Below are 19,212 nucleotides of genomic sequence, written 5' to 3' on the forward strand. Positions count from 1 at the left end.
GTCCAGCAGGTGGGGCTGTTGTCCTGGCGAATCAGTATTCCACCAGCCAGCCAGTTTTTAAAGCTGATTTCCCTTTCCCAGAGTTTTCTTTCTTTCTCCTGGACAACTAGGAGGATACAGACAGGATCACCTCTCTACACACAGCAGTCCTTGAATGGGATAATCCTCTTTGACACTTGTGGGATCAATATAGTCTATACACTCAGCAGTGGATGCCATATTGAAGTGGCACAAAGAGCTTAACCACAAGGTCACTCTAACTTTCTTTCTCTATGGGGAATTCAAGCCCTGTCAGTTGAATTCAGGCACTTCTTCCCACCCCTACCCCACACCTTGAGGTAATGAGTCTAATAGGCCTGCATCAGGCACCACCCTGAGATTATGCCACTTCCCAGAGTGTGGGGTGCTGGATATGAGGGGCAGAGAGAGAGGTTCTTTCCTCCTGGGCCCTTCTTTTCTTCCTTAACCCCTTACATTTTCCTCACTGTTTTTCCTAGTGTCTGGTGAGCCCTTCCTTGGGTTTGGGGACCCCTTTCTTTTAGTTGCTGCACAACTAACTAGTGGCTGTCCCTACAATCCTTAGTGCCTTTGTAAACCCTGAGCCTTGCACCCCCTCCTGTTCCTCCAGCCATGGGACTGGCTGGCGGGAGATGTGACTCCTATACAATAGAGGGCTTCCTGAATTTGGAGGGCTTCCTGGAGGTCCTCAGCATTCCAGGATGGGTGTGTGTGGCCTTCTGTTTCCTTTGGGGTCATGGAAACTTTGGCCCTGCCTTTAATCATCTTACTCTTTAAAGCAGCTGAGGTTGTGGTAGAGGGGGAGGAACCAGAGCACATAAAGGGAGAGGGTGACACAGAGCCAGTATGCAAGGCATATTTACTTTTGGCTTGAGTACACAGCTTGCCCAAGGATCTTCAATATTGTCATTTTAATGGAAGTTCTGTGTTGAATAGCATGACCTTCTGCTGAATCATTTATTGATGCTTTGGAGACTTCTTGACTCAGCAGTCACTTCATATTGCCCTTTGACAGGGCTGCTAGGCTTGTCACTCTACTGTCATGATCACAACTCTTCTTTCTTTTGCCTAGAGGAGACTGAGTAATAACCCAGAGAACTTTCAGGCACCATCTTAACCCTGCCTCTCCCCAGTCAGCTTCTTTAGTAAGGGGACAGTGAGGATTCTTACTACTCCCACTGCCCACCATTTGGGCAAGAACATTCGCTACAGGTTCTAGAAGATTTCTCATATTCCTAACTCAGGCCATGATTTTTCAGAAAGGTGTGTGTCTCATTATCCTATGTTTGACCTCCCAAACTGTCAGGAGCTAGGATATTTTTTTAGCTGACTTAAAAACTCACAAGTTAATCTGTCACTGTTATCTGGACATTGGCAGAAGTCAAAGTCCTGGATCAGAGGCAAAGAACTTTATTTCTCATGGCACAGCAAGCAGAACGAGTGAGCATCAACATGTTGGCCTCGACCCCACCCCCCAGAGTCCCATGTGGTGCCATGCGTGTGGATGAGTGCTTGCTGTGTGGTGGCTGTACCCACCTGGTGAACATTACTGAGCTGGGGAGTCCCCCGTTTTACAGCAGGCAGTAAGCAGGCTACTCTCTGTCCCAGAGGAGAGCTTAGTGCTTCCCCAGGGTTGCTTGCTGTCAATATAGACCAGGAGAAATGGCCTGGGTACAGATGGGTCAGGGCCTTGCCTTCTCAGTATATCCTGCGAGGCCTGTAGGAGCACGACAGTCATGGAGAACTGTCTCTCCCAGCACAAGCAGTGAAAGAAAGCCAAGAGGCAATGTGGATGTTACTGCTGATTTTGTTGGCAAGCTTCTGAAGTGAAAGTCTCATGCCCCTTTGTCAGTCTGTTCCCAAACCAGCTTCAAACCACAAGCAGGGCATGGTGGCACACACCTGTAATCCCAAGAACTCTAGAGGCTGAGGCAGGAGGATTGCAAGTGCAAAGCCAGCCTCAGCAATTTAGTGAAGCCCAGAGCAACTTAGTGAGACCCTGTCTCAGAAATAAAAAATAAAGTAACATAAATAGTCTGGGGATGTGGCTCAGTGGTTCAGCGCTCCTAGGTTCAATCCCTGGTACCAAAAAAAGAAAGAAAGAAATAGTACCTGGGATGTGTGATAGCTTCCAGTCCACAGGTTTCTTTCACATGCATTATCTGAGTTGAGTCCTCATAGCTCCCTGGGAGTGTGGGGCATGGCGGTACTGAGGGAGGAAAGAGGGCTGGAGCAAGTGTGTGATCTTGTCACACCATTAGTCAGTGTTGGAGCTGTGGCTGCATCTCTCTCTTCTCTCTGCGAATCTGTTTTGTTACACTGCTCAGAGTTTGTTTTCTCCCTCCTCCCACTGTCTCTGGCAGGATCCCCCCCCCCCATTCTGGGAGTTGAGTCCAGGGTGCTTTACCACTGAGCTACATCCTCAGCCCTTTAATTTTTTATTTTGAGACAGGGCCTCACTAGGTTGCTTAAAGCCTCCCTCCCTGACTCGCTGAGACTTGAACTCATTCTGCCTTGGCCTCTGGAGTGACTATGCCACTGTCCTCATCTAATGTCAGCGTACTTAGCAAAAGCATGTGTATGCCCTTTCCATTTACTGGGTGGGCCTACCGAGTTAAAAATATATATGTATGTATGTGTGTGTGTGTATATATATATATATATATATATATATATATATATATATATTATTATAAATTTTTGGAAAAGCAGTTTGCCCCTGATGTATTAGGTTGGTAGTGATTGCTCATGGAAGCTGGCCTGGGTGGGACAGTCACTAGAGAACAACCCCTCCTTTGAGCTTCAGGAAGAGAATAATGAACAGAAGTGGCCAGGCTCTCCTGGGTGATGTGGCTGTGACGTGGCTTAAAGTCCTCATGTAGGATATAAAAAAGCTTATGTGGTGTATAGAAGAACAAAACTTCACATTTGTAAAAGCAAATGTATTAGATTCACTTATAAAATAACTTATGCAGTGAGGACAAGTTTTAGATATGTTCATACTAAAAATGCTCAGTTTTTCCACAAGGTCAGTCAGAGCCCAGCAGATTGCTCATCTCAAGGTCGCTGAGCAAAGTCAGAGTCCTGTGGCCGTCATGGTATGACGGCTCTCTGTGACCAGTTGCCCAATGGCATAGTACATGTAATGTACATTTCAGTAGCAGAGAGTCTCAGAGTCATAAGGTCACAGACTCAGAAGAAAACTCATACATACAAACCTTCCCATACAGGACAACTCTACCCTTTTTAAAATAAATAGATAAAAACTCAAAATACTGAATAAGTATATATTTAACTTAAATTTATAGTCACTGGTTGATAAATATTTGCTAACCTTTCTCCTATCTCTCAAAATGAAGGTTAATAACCACCTTAATGCCCTGCTTTCTCAAATCACTTGTATCACAAATATTTTTTAAATCCACATTTTCTTGTTAATGCTTGAAACTCATTGTCTTTAGTCTTAACTGTGATTTTAACTATGTGTTATTAAGGCATTCTGTTTTTCCTTTAGTTGGGATGAGACTCACTTTGGAAAAATGGGAAGTTACTATATCAACCGCACCTTCTTCTTTGACGTGCACCCGCCTCTGGGAAAGGTGAGCAGCATGGCGAATAGCAGCTTTCCTCGGGTGGTTCCTAGGTCTTGGAGCCAGGTGTTGATTTTGAACTTAATTCTTGGACTTTAGACTTTTCTGACAGAATTCCCTGACATTCCAGATCAGCAACTTTCATATGAAATCATAGATGGTTTTAGGGATCCTCTGGGCTCAGAAAGAGAGAGAGAGTCTCTCCACTAGTAGAGAGATAAACACATGAGTTATATCTCTGCGATGGAATATTACTGAGTCATGAGGAGGAATAAAGTTCTGATACATGCTACAACATGGAACCTTGAAAATGTCATACTAAGGGCTGGGGTTGTGGCTCAGTGGTAGCGTGCGTGCTTGCCTAGCATGTGTGAGGCACTGAGTTCGATCGATTCTCAGCACCACATACAAATAAATTAAAAAAAATAAAAAGGTCCATTGAACAAAAAGTATTAAAAAAAGAAAATGTCATGCTGAATATATGAAGGCAGACACAAAAGGCTGTATATTATATTATGAAATATCTAAAATAGACAAATTCATATAGACTGAAAGTCAGTTAGTGATTGCCAGGTCTGAGGGGAGGGAGGATTAGGGAGCAATTGCAGATGAGTATGAGGTTTCTTCTTGGGTGGTGAAGTGTTCTGGAATTAGTTACTGGTATGATTGTACAACCTTGTAAATATATGTAAAGCCACCGATTGGTTATGCTAAAGTGGTGAATTTTATATTAAGTAAACTTTATTTCAATTTTTAAAACAATAAAAGAATAGAAGGAGTATATTGCACAAAGCAGAAATAGCTTAGAAGAGCTGACTGCCCACATGGAAGAAAACTTCTTTTCTTCTCCCACTCCTGCATACACTTTCTTTGACCTGTTCCTCTTATGTGTTTTTAAATTAGAAATTCTACAATTAGATTCCTTTATTCTTTTAAAAACAAGCATCTCTGAGAAGGCCCGTGGGTCAGCCCTGGCATGCACTCTGGCGCCTCTCCTTGCTGGAGAACCAGATCCTAGACACCAAGGGCCGGAATTGGCCCATGCTGAAGGGTGAAGTGATCCTGGAGCAAGCAGTGCTTGGGATGAAGGCAGAGACAGGGGCAAGAGTAGTGATCTGTGACAGGTGGGCGTGGGGCATTTGAGAGCATAGGCTAGAGACCAGGTGAAGGTCCCTGCAGGAAGCAGGGGTGGAGAAAGAGGTAGGACAAGTGGCTTATTTTGAAATTGGGAAAGGACAGAAAATGTCATGCCTCTTCCCATCCGCTTTACAACACAAGAACAATAAAGAGAAGAGCGGTGATGTCCTGTCTCATGTAAACCCCAGACAACCTGATAAAAGAGGTGCTATTGTAGCTCCATTTGCAGATGGGAAACTGGCATTTTTTTCTTTTCTCCCCTGGGGAAATGTCTATCTTCATTCCTCTCATATTTTCTTCCCTTCTCCTTATTCCTGGTGTGTAGCTACTTGCTCACTTTTCTCCCTCCTCATCATGACTTGGAACTTGAGTTTCCTTTCAATAAACCAATCTACCGGGAATCAGCGTCCGCCCATGACCTCCCTGCACAGATGCCATTTCCTAACAAATGACAAAGGCTGAATGTGAGAGCCCCGCGCTGGCCCTGCCCTTCACACTGTGGGAACTTTTTCCTTCCTCAGTATTTAGTCTACACTATTTTCCAAGAACTTGCCATAACATAAGAGAGGATTTGTTTCAAGCAGTGAGCTCAACAGACAGAGAATTCTTTATTCTGCAGCAGCTGCAGGAGAAAATGTGATCTTGGCCACTCCTCTGTGGACAGTTGTCAAGGGAAGGCAAAGGCTGCGGGTGCAGCCGGAGGGAAATTCAGGGGACAGGAATCATGTCCCAAGGTCTCTCATCTTTTTGTTCTTTTCTCAGATGCTGATAGGTCTTGCTGGCTACCTGAGTGGATATGATGGTACCTTTTTGTTCCAGAAGCCTGGGGACAAATATGAGCATCACAGCTACATGGGAATGAGAGGAGTGAGTCCTCCTGACTTTATATGGACTGACTGAATCCTGGGCCCGTGCTCGGTCAGAAAAGCTACAGTTGGAAGCCCCAGAGTGGTGGCAGGTGTAGATAAAGGGGCACTCATAGAAGCAGCAGGGAGAGGAGAGGCGACTCAGAACTGAGGTGGGAAGAAGGGAGGGAGGCCACGGACAACACAGATTCCATAGGAGCAAGCACTCACTGTCACCTGTGGAGCTGCCTGTATGCAGCATCAGAGCTCAGGTTGGAGAGCAGCCAGGACCCAGTCAGGAGTCTTCTGCATCCCTACCCTGGCCTCTGCAGTGGCAGGTGGCATGTCCTTCCCCTCTGCAGCCACAGCTGCTCTGGTCTTGACTACCTGTGCAAGCCTTTTGTGAAGATTCTGGCATCCCCACACCCTATCACTAGGTTTTTGCTTCTTTGCCCATGACAATTTTAGGCATATTCATGAAAATAAGAATTCCTACTTCACAGATTTACTCTGAAGATTAAATAAGTGTTTCTTACTTTCCTAATCTGCAGGTTCATGTTCTTAAATGATTGTGTCCTGCAGTGACTCTTGAACATGTTGTAGCAGAGATAATTGGAGATAGGCCTGACTCACGGTGGGCTTGCTATGGAAATTGAGAAGGCCAAATTCAACAGCCTCATTCATTCTCTTTCACACTCAGGCATATTATTTTCTGTTTACAAAGGTGAAGACCCAAATGAGTTGACCATTTCTCTGGGTTTATCAATTTGCTGTTGGTAGGCAGGTAGGGGGATGAAAGAGGTCTGGAGATTTAAATAAACAACTATAACAACAACAAAACAAAAAACAATCTTCTAGATATGAAAGTGCTGAGCAATCTTTTTTCCAAAATCAAAGTACATCTTGTAGGTTAAAGAGTGGTGTCTGTTGTAATTGAAGAAAAGAATCAGGAGAGATATTACAGAAGTAATATTAGAATTCTCTAAAATATTAAGATGTCTTGAGAGAGGTCTTTCTCAACTTGTACCCCAGTTTTGAGATAGAATCTAATATTTGCCAAGTACTTTCTGTGCAATAATAAACCTTTAGATCATTTAATCTTCAAAGTAAACCTGTGCAGTAGGACTTCTTATTTCCCCAACAGGAGATGGGGAGGTGGAGGTAAGCCACGACTCTCAAGGTCCTAGCTAGCAGTGCTAAGGCAGTCCTGTCACTGTCCTGACTGAACTTGGCTGCTGCCATGCCAGTGTGCAGTGTCACTCTGTGGAAACACGTATGTTGCTGGATTTGACTCTTCACTGTTACATCTCCCCTTTCTTATTTATAGGCTTTTTAGTTGATTTTTAGGTCGCCAAAGTCATCCTTTCATCAGTGTCCTCTGTCTTCAATCATTTGTTTGTTCCACAGTAGGTATAACAAGTAGGCCCCTAATGGTTATCATACCTTGTCTGAGAACCACTGTGTTCCCTCCGCAGTTCTGTGCGTTCCTTGGTTCCTGGCTGGTCCCCTTTGCTTACCTCACTGTGTTGGATCTGTCCAAGTCGTTCCCAGCAGCACTGCTCACTGCCGCCCTTCTCACCTTTGGTAAGTTGTTTCGTCCCATGTGTTCTGGGAAGGGGACTGCCTCACTGTGAGGCTCAGTACATACCAGAATCCCATCTGTGGGCCCAGTTCTTAAGTAATTTTAGAATTGGGTAAATTATATTGCCAATTTCATTTTATTCACTAGTAATACATATGTAAGTACTTCTGTGTAGTGAGCCTTTATATTAATGGAGGGAAGTGTTGGCATGGGTAGACTCTCTCCAAGTCTGCATTTGAATTTGGATAATAAGACAAATTTGTCTTTGAACATGTGTATATGTTTAAAGGAAGCTTATATTTCAATTTTGCTTCTCTTAGATTAATACTCAGATTAGTTTGTGTTCCCTAAACTAATCACAACTAAATGCAAAGGCAGAAGTAGTTGTGTGGCAGGAGACAGCAGTAGAAACTTAAATATTTTTTGTGGTTCCTCACGTGGATAAGTTGAGAGTTGTGGAAGTCAATCTTGTTGCTAGCTTGGTTCTTCTGAAAGTGAATTCAAGACTTGGTTAATATTTAAGGAAGTCCAGACCAATTTAGGTAGATATTTTAGGGGTTGGTTTTGACAGGTGTATACCTTTGTTTTTGATGGATGTATTTCAAGATTATAGTATCTTTCTATAGAGGATTGGTGGTTTTTTCCTTGTATCTTTAATATCTTCTTCAGTTATTTGTCATTAAGTCATTTCTTCATTTGTCATCAACACCTATTTCTCAAGCACCTACCCTATGCCAGGCCACTTAGCATGGCCTCCATGAATATACTGAGGAAACATTGCTGTTGTGGAGTTTACTCTTCAGAGGGACAGATAAATAAGCAAGTGGATTATTGGAACATCTTAAGTAGTCAGTGCAGTGTAGACTAAGGCTAGAGTAATGGAGGTCAGTACTGTTTTAGGTAGGGTGGGTGGTGGAGAACTCCCTGGGAAGGTAGCCCTGGCAGACCTGAGTGAACCGAAGGATAGGGTCATGCAGAATTTTGAGGGAAGAGTGTTCACATAGGGGCCAGGCTTAGTGGAATCAAGGAACAACAAAAAAGGTTGTTGTGGCGAGGGTGGAGTGAGTGAGGCAGAGTGTGGAGATGAACAGGTTAGACAGGGAGGCAGATATGCAGTCTTTGGTAGCCATCATGAGAATTTGTTAGTCTGTGTGAAATGTGAAGACATTGGAAGGTTTAAGCAGAGGCATGATGTAATGAGAGGTGAGTTAAAAAAACAAATAACAACGACAAAAAAAAAAAAAACAACCCACTCTGACACCTGTGTGGGGAATCAATCCCTAACAGCAATTTTGTATAAAATGCTAAGATTCTTTCATAGATATATTTATCTTACATCTAAGTGAGCAAGGTGGCAGACCTTTTTTTGGTGGTGGAAATGGGGAAGACTTGTCTCAGGGCTATAGTGAGTATATGACATAATCCTCTTTGGGCTGAGGGCCTAGAGGCAGTATCAGATACTGCTTCTCATCATGGGGTTTTGTATGCCCCAGAGCTATGGCCTCCTACCTCTCTGTTGATCCCGTGGTGACTCAGTGGTCCAACCAGTCTTGCCTACCCAAAGGCTCATGGCAATTAGGCAAGGGAGACTGATTTCTACTGTTGGGGTTTTGGTTTTCAGGGGGATCACTGTCTTGACTGTATTTTGACCTGTGAGCTCATGTTTTTCAGACACAGGATGCCTCACTCTGTCCCAGTACATCCTCCTTGACCCCATCCTGATGTTCTTCATCATGGCTGCCATGCTGAGCATGGTCAAGTACAACTCCTGCGCCGACAGGTCAGAAACACCATCTTTGGGAGGGGAGGGTCAGAAACTGGCAGCCCCAGAAGTTTGATAAGAGCCCGACAAGAGTGGGTGCCCAAAGAACTTGTCTTGAAGCTGAGTTTAAGAAAGCATACTTTTCATTTGTTTGTTTTTAAATTTAGATCGTCCATTAGAGATAATATAAATACATTTAAAAATTGTTTATAAATGCTTTTATATTTGCTTGATGTAAAATTGAGAAAATATAATTATCTTTTTAAAGAACATTATTACTAGGTTTTCAGTGTGGGTACAGTGGGTAGGGGTTTATGGATGTTATAGAAGAGTCTTAATAGCTTCCCTTACTCTGCTGAGCATGCCTTTAGCACCAAGGCTGGTTAAGAGATGTAGGACAATGTATCCTTCAATTCTCCATCCTGGGAGTGGGGCACCAGGGTAGATGCTGCATAGAATTGTTTCCCTACCCTCAGGGCATGTATCCAGTCCTGACCTAATGATGAATGTTCTGTACCAGACAATAGGATCCTTTCAGGCCCTGGTCAGTTCTAAAGCTGATCTGATCTACTTGCAAAATAATCTTTTCTAGATCATCCTTCTGTCTCAGGAGAGTAGAATAGAACTCCCAGGGAGTTCTTATTCAAACAAAAGAACTGGCCCCTCCTAGGCTTTTCCAGAAGTCAGCATGTTTCACCCATGACCAGACTCATTAAGCCACATTATGCTAATCACACCTGAGCCAGTGCCTATCAGCTCACTCTGGCTTTGAGTTATCTTCTGTTTCTACCACCCCCGTTTCCATGTGCCATTTCTTGAATGGATACTATACACTGGGTACTATGCTAAGGACTGGAGGTATGAAGATGCAGAGGTACTGAGGCATTGGCTTCAGCCAACAAAATGGTTAAGAGCATCAACATTGGAACTAAATGCCAGATTCTACTGCTTGTTGGCTGTATTTCTTAACCTCTCTGTACCTTGATGTTCTTGTGTATTAAAAAAGGATAATAACTGGTTCTTCCTCATGGGGTTGTGGGGAGAAGAGTTCATATGTGTGTAGGACTTGAATGGTACCTGACACATAGTAAGCACTCAATAAATGCTGACTTTCACAGGTCCCCAGATGACAGAATCCTGTGGACTTCTTTGGATTTTCCTTTAATTCTGCTTGGTTGGTTACTAGTGAAAAAAGCCTACTGTGTATCTTATGCCCTACACTTGGCCAGGAACACCCTGGACCATCTTGCTAGAAAAATACCCTGCTCACTCTCACACTGGTTTGTCTGCAGTTTAGGGATTTCACAGACCACATCCATGGAGCTGGGCCTCCTCATAGCCCTAGCTTTGTCCCACTGCTGCTCTTGTTTTTGAGCTTGGTTCTAGCTGCCAAACTAAACTCTTGTGTCTTGGTTTCCAGGCCTTTCTCTGCCTCCTGGTGGTCCTGGCTCAGCCTGACTGGCATCAGTCTTGCTGGTGCTTTAGGGGTCAAGTTTGTTGGCCTCTTTATCATCGTGCAGGTGGGGTTGAACACCATTTCAGACCTTTGGCACCTGTTTGGAGACCTTAGTCTTTCATTGGTGAGAACCCAAGTGCTTGTAGAATGTCTTTGCTCCCCAGCATCATTCCCAGTGGTCTGTCCCTGCCACAGGTTAGGGAGCCACTGTGTCCTGGGCCCCAGCTGGACTAGACCCGACTGCCCTCTGTAGACAGCAGGGCATCAGGGAGTGGGCCTGGTACGAGAGCTGGGGCGGCATAAAGAAGAGGATGGACTAACACCCTTCACATTCTCTTTTGGCATTTGTTCCTGTAATGTCTTTTAAATGTTCTACAACTACCCAACCAGGGGATCTGTCCAGCTGGGCTCATGTCAAGTGTGTGGCAGATACTGACTACTTGAGACCTCAGTTAAAATGGATAGAATGACTTTCTGAACTCTCAGTTTCTCCTTTTGGATCCAGGTCTTCACATAGGGAGGCTGGGAAGGCATTTAGGGCTTAGTATAATATCATCATTTATAAAGGGCTGCTTTGGTGCTTGTACTATGAGAAATGCCTTACTTTCATTATATCATTTACCCCTCATAACAATTCTATGAGTTGAGTAGTTATCACCCTGGTTTTACAAATGAATAAATGGAGAACTAAAGAGGTCATGGCTTTCCCATGGTCATACAGGTAGTAATAGGGAGACCTGGGCTCATACTTAAGCTGAATCCAGGCCTCAACTACTTTGCTGCAGGTGCTTCTTCATCACCTCTGAACCCAACTCTCAGCAAACTAGTTATTCATTCAGAAAATACATAGACACTATCCACTGAATGTGAGATGCTAGGAAGGTACAGATAGCTGAAACACAGTTTCTGCCCTCTGGAATCCAAAGAGAGGAGAGGGAAAGAAGTAATCGGGCCAGCTGGTAAGTGCTGTGAGCGCATAGAGGAGGGCACCACCCAGTCACAGGTGCTCCAGGAGGCCTCTGGAAGGAAGCCAAGGCTGGAGTTCGGGCAGAGGACAGCTGGCTAAGTGGTGGGGCTGGCACAGTCCAGGCAATATTGGGAAAGTGCAGGGGGTCCAGTGTGACAGACGGCGGAGGGCCTTGGTGTGCAGTGGCTGCACCTTTTCTGTAACCATCCAGGGTCCTGGTGTAGGGCTTGGAGGTGCAGCGAGAACAGGGTTTGGAGGTGGGTGGGTTATAGAAAGAAAGGTTTAGGGTTTCCACTTACTCTTCTTTTCTGCTGGCCTTTTTTAGGGTTATGGCTTATACATTAAAAACACTTATGTAATGCCACGGAAGGTATAAAGAATAATGGGGTCCCATATGTCCTCACCCTGCACTGGCCTCTGTTGCAGGTGACTGTGGGAAAACACCTGACTGCTCGCATCCTGTGCCTTATAGTGCTGCCCCTGGCGCTCTACGTGGCCATTTTTGCTGTTCACATCACAGTGCTGAATAAAAGGTACAGCCAGAGCCCTTCTGGCATCTTGCTTTTGGTCTTCCCCTGGCTCCTAAGACCATGAGTGAGCTGCATGATTTCCCAGGGCTGTGGTTAGGATGGTGGGTGGGGGGCAGGGATTTTTTTTTATTTCTTTGCCCCCATATTCTCTCCTTTGGGTGTCCCAAGGGCTTGGAAAGGCCAGGAAGAAAAATTTCCTAATAGCCAAGTTTCTTTTTATCTCTAATAGAGGCCCTTGACCTTATCAAAGATGGGTGTTATAAGGGGGTGTAGTGGGGGTGAGGATAATAATAATTAAATACCAGCAGCAACAGTTCCCAGGAACTGTGTTTAGCATTTTGTATCCATGATCTCATTTAATCATAATCATTTGTGAGTTCTTTTGTTTTTTAAAATTTCCAATTTATAAATGAGCTCAGGCTAGGCAAGGTTAGTTATATTGCCTAAGTCATCCAGCTAGTAAGTGGCTGAGTTGGGATTGGACCCAGTTTTTCTGACTTCGTCACCCACAACTGTCCCATGATACCACATTGCCAGTCTAATTGTATTTCTTTTAAATTAACTAAGGCCTCCTGGGAAATCACCATTTTCACTCCATCAACCTGACTCTTTCCTCTTCCTCTCTCACAGTGGTCCTGGCGATGGCTTCTTCAGTTCCGCCTTCCAGGCCCGGCTTTCAGGGAACAACCTTTATAACGCTTCCATCCCTGAACGTGAGTGTTCTGGGTCTCTGCACAGAGGAAGGGCAGAGCCATTTCCTGGGAATTGAATTGGAAAAGACAAGTCTGATCAAGCTTATGTTATTTTAGCTCAAAGATGGCAGAGCGAGCCAAGACCAGTAGGCTGGTACTCATTCTCAAGAGAGCACATCAGGATGTGCTCCCTTGCAGCAAGCTATTTGACCCTAACAAGTAACTTCTTTGTGGCTGTCAGAACCAGCTCTGTGGGAAGGCTAGTGAGAGAATTTGGTGACAGAACAAGGCCCCTAGGGACAGCTGTTGTTTCCACTGCAGTGTTCTGAGACTCCATCCACTTGATTGTTCACAGTTGGGTCATTCGCAGGCACTCACTCTCCAGAGACAGTGCCTGGGGTAGAGGGTTCCACACAGTAAGGCTGAGTAATCAGTATGTTCTGAGCACTAAAAGGGAACCCAGAGTGCTGGAATTGAAGGGTATGAGAGGTCACTGCTGCTAGGCAGCTAGAGTGGATCTGCGCTGCATAGAGTGGGTTGACTTGGAGTTGGGCCCTGGAAGGGTGGGGAGCTTTCAGTCAGTGAACAGGAGAGGAAGGGCCCCTGTCAGACTGAAGCGATGGCATGATCAAAGCTGAGGACGGGGTGAAGCTCTAGGCCCAGGTTGTGTGCTGAAAGGTACTGGAATGTAAGTTTGTGAAAGTAGGTTGGACCCACATTGTGAGGGTTTGAGATGTTCCAATGAGGTATCAGAGAGCTGCTGGAGGTCTTTAAATAGGGGAACACCAGCAAGGCTGAGCAGCTGGACGATGACACCACTGGAAGAGTAGGATGGCTGGGGAGGGTATGGGATCAGAGACAGGGGATGTCCTCTAGGGACAGGGACATGAGCTTGGTGTGATGGTGACAGCCACAGGGGAGGCAAATGGGAACATGCAAGGAAGACTGGACATGGAAGGAGAGAAAGAAATATGTCACTGAGGACTTGAGTGCAGGTGACTGCTTCTTGGAGGTAGGGACTATGTCTTACTCATTTTGGTCTCTTTAGTCCTTTACACAGCGCCCAGGGCACAATAGGCCCTCTAAGACTGTGGAAGGAATGAGAAGTAGGCAGGAGAAAAAGTTGGTTTGGAAGTGTGTGGTCAGGTTTTTGCCACTTGACAAGAACAACTTAGAGGAGGAAAAGCTTAATTTGGGTTTCAGAAGTTTCAGTGCATGGTTGGCTGACTCCACTGCTCTGGCCTGAGGTGAGGAAGAACATCATGGAAGAAGGGCTCGGTGGAGGAAGGCTGCTCAGCTCATGGCAGCCAAGAAGCAGAGAGAGTGCAAAGTACCAGGGTCAAAATATAATCCTCAAGAGCGTGTCCCCAGTGACCTACCTCCTTCAGCCACACCCCACCTGCCTATGGTTACCACCCAGTAGGCCTTTCAAATTTTTAAAAAATACACCAAATGGATTAATCCACTGATTAGGTCACAGCTGCCTTAATCTAATCATTTCCACCTCTGGACATTCCTGCTTTCTCTTACATGTTAGCTTTTTGGGGGGACGCCTCATATCAGCCTATAACGGAAGGGCAGATATCAGAGGGGTTGACTTTTGAGCAGAAATCTGCAGTGAGGCCAGTGGGCTTGGGCTGATGCATTCAAAGAGGAACCAGCCAAGCAGAGGGGAATTGATGCTGCAACAGTGACTGTGATCTGTATGGAAGCTCAAAAGAGAAAGAGAACAATCACCAGGAAGTACAAGAGGAAGAGGAATGGGAGAAGGACTGCAGAGGACCAGTCTGTGAAGGGATGTGGAATTAAGAAAGGGGAACAGAGTCTTTCAAGAAGCAAAGGTGGTCAGCCGTGTGCAGGGACAGAGGTGTTGACCTCCATGAGAAATTAGGAAAATGGAGCTATGGAGTTTAGCAAATTCCCACTTGTTATTTAAAAGCCCTGGCTTAGCTGTCATCACTTCTATCAGGTGGTCCTCTTTTTACTGCCTGGGAAAGAATTCATCCTAGCCTGCTCTGGGCTCCTACCAGGTCACGTATTGTCATACCTTTGCTGGAGAGCTTGCCTGTTTGCCCTGTACTTGTCAATGTGTGAAGCTGTCTGCTCTTTAGACAGGGCTCTTTTGGGGCTACGGCCAGCCTCCTCTACCTTAGGATCTTCTCTGTAACCAGCACATGCTGATGAGGGACTGAATGAGTAGGTGGAATGAGGGAACTGTTTCAGTGCAGTGGTGAATGGTGGGGCAGCCAGATGACAGGGAATTGAGAAGAGGGACCAAAATAAGGAAAAGAGACTTCTCAGTAGGAGGAGGGGATGCTCTTGGGGAAGCAGTTTATTTTACAGTGTTTTTATTCACAGTTCAAAAATCCAAAGCATCACTAAACAGTTATTTCACATGCTACTAGATTCAAAAGGCACAGTCTGTCATAATGTTATGTGTTGGAGAACGTTCGAGACAAAGACATGAAATACTTCTTTTTTATTCCATTGAATACATGTACAAGCCTTGACCATGTACTTGCTATTGTAAGTAGCAAGTTGTCAATACCCAGCTGCTTTTGAAGTGCTCAGGAGGATGGGGAGGGCAGGGCACATGTGAGACCCAGTGGGAAGTCCCTCTGAAATTGGTCCTATGAGGGTGAGAAGGCAGCTGTGCCTGTGTCAGGCAGCCCCAGGCCCGGCAGAGTCTCGTAGAGGGCGCAGGAGTCCTGTGCACCCTCTGCAGTGATGTCCCTTTTCATTGGAAGTTGGGAGGGCGTACTTCTTCCCATCTCTTGGTCCTTGATATTTTGCTCCTAGAAGCCTCACACAGTGCTGCTCTTCCATCTTCTGTCTCCCTTCCTCCCAGACCTGGCCTACGGCTCTGTGATCACTGTGAAGAACTTCCGGATGGCCATTGGTTATCTGCACTCGCACAGGCATCTGTACCCCGAGGGCGTGGGCGCCCGCCAGCAGCAGGTGAGTGGGCTTCTGTGGACTTGTTCTGCAGCAAAGCTGAATGGTTTGCCGTGATGGGACTGCCATTCACTTTCTTCTCGTCCTTTGTTCATGTCATTTCCCCTGATTGAAACGGTTCCAAGAGGGAGAGCAGGGATATTGGAAAGTTTGGTGGGGCCAGATGAGAGGAGGCCTCTGTTGTCTCTTCCATAGACACTGGGAAGGCATGGAAGTTGTTAAATGATGTCAAGAAATTGTTAGATAGCTAGGTTAGAAAGATAGGAAGAAAACTGTAGCGGGAATGGGATAGATGATGAGGAACTAGTTTGGAAGTGATGATTATGAAAGAGGATGGTGACTAGAGGCAAAAAGAGCAGGGGGCAGAGGCAGGAATAGATTCAGGAAACACTTCATAGGTGTGATGGCCAAGAGCTGTGCTCAGGTATGTAGTTTGCACGTCCTGGTGCATGTGTGTTGATGCTGTGTCACAGAGTCAGGAAGGGAGGGGGAGGAGGGCTGGCTGTGGGGATAGGAGCGCCGGTTTGTGTGTTTTAGGTTTGAGGCTTATCCCAGGAGCATGCAGCATGTGGGCGTTAACACAGGGAACATTGCCCAAAAGAGTTTAGGAGGGGGCCCATGAAGGGACCCTGGTGAGGGTCCATCATTTAAGGCAATGTTCAAAGCTGCTTGGAACAGAGCCAGTAGTAGAGGCCAAGAAGAAAGGAGAGAATGAGGAGGTAAGAGGAAGAGTAGAGCAGAGTGCCAGGAGGAGAGGGAGGTCTCCAGAAAGAGGAGAGAACCAGTGGTGCAGCTGCTGTCGGACATCAGAAAGGGTGAGGCCCGAGAGAGGGGGGCTTCTGGTGGCAGAAGAGGCCTGTGACAGAGGAGGGGTGAGAGCAGAAGTTTCAGAGGCAGTGACTTAAGGAGCAAATGGGAGATGGAAAGTGGAGGCTGTTACTCCAAGTAGCTTGCAAATGAAATTCTCTTTGTACAAAATGACCAATTTCTTCACTTTGCAAAACAATTTACTACTCAAAGTGCTTTATTATCTTTTCTTTTTTGTTACTAGGAAGTTGACCCAAGGTATTGGGATCATTTTTCTCATTCCTGATTCTCTGCTTTTCTCTGAACAAGTGGTCCCCAACCTTGGCTGCACTTTAGAATCAACTGGAGAGTTCTTAAAATATTCTGACCCCTGGGCTCTACCACAGAGTTTAATTGTTCGAGGTGGGGGTGGGACATTCATTGTGCATTTTTGTTTTGGTGTTAAGCTCCCCACATATTTCTAATCCCCAGCCAGGGCAGAAAACCATAGCTATGTCATTCCATGTTGATTCCCTACTGCAGATGTCATGTAGAAGGTAATGAAGTTACAGATGTTGTGGCCAGGAACATCTATACTGTGCCAAGGGAGAGAAGGGCCACGTTCTGAAAGACCCTATTAAGCTGGTGTTGCACACTTGGAGCCCACATGTGTAGGTGTGAAACCATGGTGGCAGTTGTGTTAGTCAGTTTTTTGTTGCTGTCACCAAAATTCCTGACGCAGACGACTCGGAGGAGGAAAGGTTTCTTTTGGTTCATGGTTTCAGAGGTTCCAGTCCATAGTCAATGGCTGGCTCCATTGCTCTGGGCCTGAGGTGAGGCAGAACATCATGGGTAGGAGGGCATGGTGGAGGAAAGCTTCGCAGCTCATGGTGGCCAAGAAGTAGGGGTGGGTAGGGAAAGGGACCAGGGATAAGATACAGTCCCCAAGGACACACTCCCAGTGATCTACTTTCTCCAGCCATGCCCCACTTGCCTGCAGTTTCTGCCTCCTCCCAGGGTCCATTCACCTATCTACAGATTAATCCACTGGTGACCTCGGAGTCCTCATGATCCATCACTTCCCTGAAACCCCACCTTTGGATATGGCTGCACTAGGGGCCAAGGCTTCAACACATGAGCTGTAGGGGGACATTCCAGATTCAAGCCATAGCAGTGGTGTAGAGAGAACGTGTTGGGGCACGAGCAAGAGATCTGGCTTGGTCTTTACAGGATCACTTAGCCATTCTCCACCTATTGCTTCATCTGAAGCTGAGGGGATTGGACTAAGTAACCTGCCCTTCAGTTTAACGTCTTGTTAATGTCTGTAGGTCTCAAATTTTAAAATGTTTTTAAAGCATAACATTTCTAAAATAAAATTGAGAAATATGGAAAAGCATAAAAAAGGAAACAAAAGCTGTACATATCCCAGATCTGTATTTATTCAAATATTTTGATATACAGTATTCTGCTATAATTGGATAGCTAGGTTCCAAGGAAATCTCATGTCATAAAAAAAATAAAATCTACTATAAAACAAATGTTTCAATGGGAAAATGGCCAGGAACTATACTCACAATAAAGAGATCTTTTTTCCTGCAGGAATTTTAATGCTAATGGTTTTTATAAAAGGAAACAAATAAAAAGCATTCCCTACCACACACAGCCATGGATTATGTGTGTGAGCCCTAGAGAACCTTGATACCCATGAGCAAATCCAAGCTGGATGGTCTCTGTATGGCTTAATTTGTTACCATCAAAACTTTTAGCCTCTTGTAAGTTCTTACTATCATTATCATTAATTTTTTTCTGAGGAACAAAGCAAAAGCAGCCTTAATACATGCAAATATTTTTTTCCATAAATTCTAGCTCCATATTTCTTTGCAAGTAAAGTGATCATGTTGTATCCAACTGGGGTTATAAAAGCTCTCATCATAGAAGAAATGCCTGTATTTCAATCATTTCCGGGTGTGTCTGTACTTGTTTACGTAGTTGGCTGGCATAATTGTATGGGTTTAGTCTCTGTCTTGGGAACCTGATTTCAATCCTATCTCCCTAATGCATAAACTCTGTGACTATGCTGAACCAATGATTCAGTCTGTTTCCTCGTAAGTAACATGGAGAATGCCATAGCACCTACGGCATAGAGTTATAATAATGATTAAACAAGGTAAGATTTGTCCATTGCTTAGAATAGTCTGGTGATAAATGATAGTTATCTTCAGCATCACCATTTCTTGAGCCTTTTCCCATCCTGCTGAAAGAACACTTGAAAGATTTTTTTATGGGTGTATAATGTTCTATCCCATAGACATAGTGTCATGTTAACTATTCCTCTATTATTAGATATTTATACTATTTCCATATTATTGTTAGATTAGCTGCAGCATTATAAATAGGCAAGTGAGCGCTCACACATTTTATTTTTTAAAATCATTGTGTACAAAATGGCCTTGACTCTAGGATGAGATATTTATGGAGCTTTTTGGTTTCATTTGTCTACATTATAGAAAATACAATGGCATGGAATTTTTACTTAGAAAGTTTGAGGCATGGTATGGATTACTTTTTGTGCATTTTTTTTCTTGGTACCAGAGATTGAACCCAGGAGTACTTCAACCACTCAGCCACATCCCTAGCCCTTTTATTTTTTATTGTGACACAGGGTCTCACTATATTGCTGAGGCTGGCCTCAAACTTGTGATCCTGCTGCCTCAGCCTCCTGAATTGCTACGATTACAGATGTGTACCACTGCACTCAGCTATGAATTCCTTTTTAAAATGTACTCATCTTTCCTGGAGACTGTTATACAGGTATTATGGTTCCTCCCTCTAGAAGGATAGGACTTTAATGATAACACACAGAATGATATACAAAAATGAATTCAAATGTTC

The 19,212-nt window shown here is 44.8% G+C and overlaps 1 protein-coding gene across 2 annotated transcripts in view; it reads left to right on the plus strand.

Moving 5' to 3' along the window:
* Pomt2 (protein O-mannosyltransferase 2) overlaps nt 1-19,212 on the plus strand; it is a 39,433-nt gene that overhangs the window by 4,175 nt on the left and 16,046 nt on the right. For both annotated transcript variants that reach the window (XM_026400735.2, XM_026400738.2), the window contains exons 2-9: nt 3,533-3,617; nt 5,508-5,612; nt 7,066-7,174; nt 8,844-8,952; nt 10,355-10,514; nt 11,784-11,890; nt 12,518-12,600; nt 15,428-15,537. In XM_026400735.2, coding sequence (XP_026256520.2) covers nt 3,533-3,617; nt 5,508-5,612; nt 7,066-7,174; nt 8,844-8,952; nt 10,355-10,514; nt 11,784-11,890; nt 12,518-12,600; nt 15,428-15,537 — 868 coding nt within the window. The remainder of the gene's footprint in view (nt 1-3,532; nt 3,618-5,507; nt 5,613-7,065; nt 7,175-8,843; nt 8,953-10,354; nt 10,515-11,783; nt 11,891-12,517; nt 12,601-15,427; nt 15,538-19,212) is intronic.

The sequence above is a fragment of the Urocitellus parryii genome, chromosome 6 (assembly GCF_045843805.1).
Source record: "Urocitellus parryii isolate mUroPar1 chromosome 6, mUroPar1.hap1, whole genome shotgun sequence".
Classification (NCBI taxonomy): domain Eukaryota; kingdom Metazoa; phylum Chordata; class Mammalia; order Rodentia; family Sciuridae; genus Urocitellus; species Urocitellus parryii.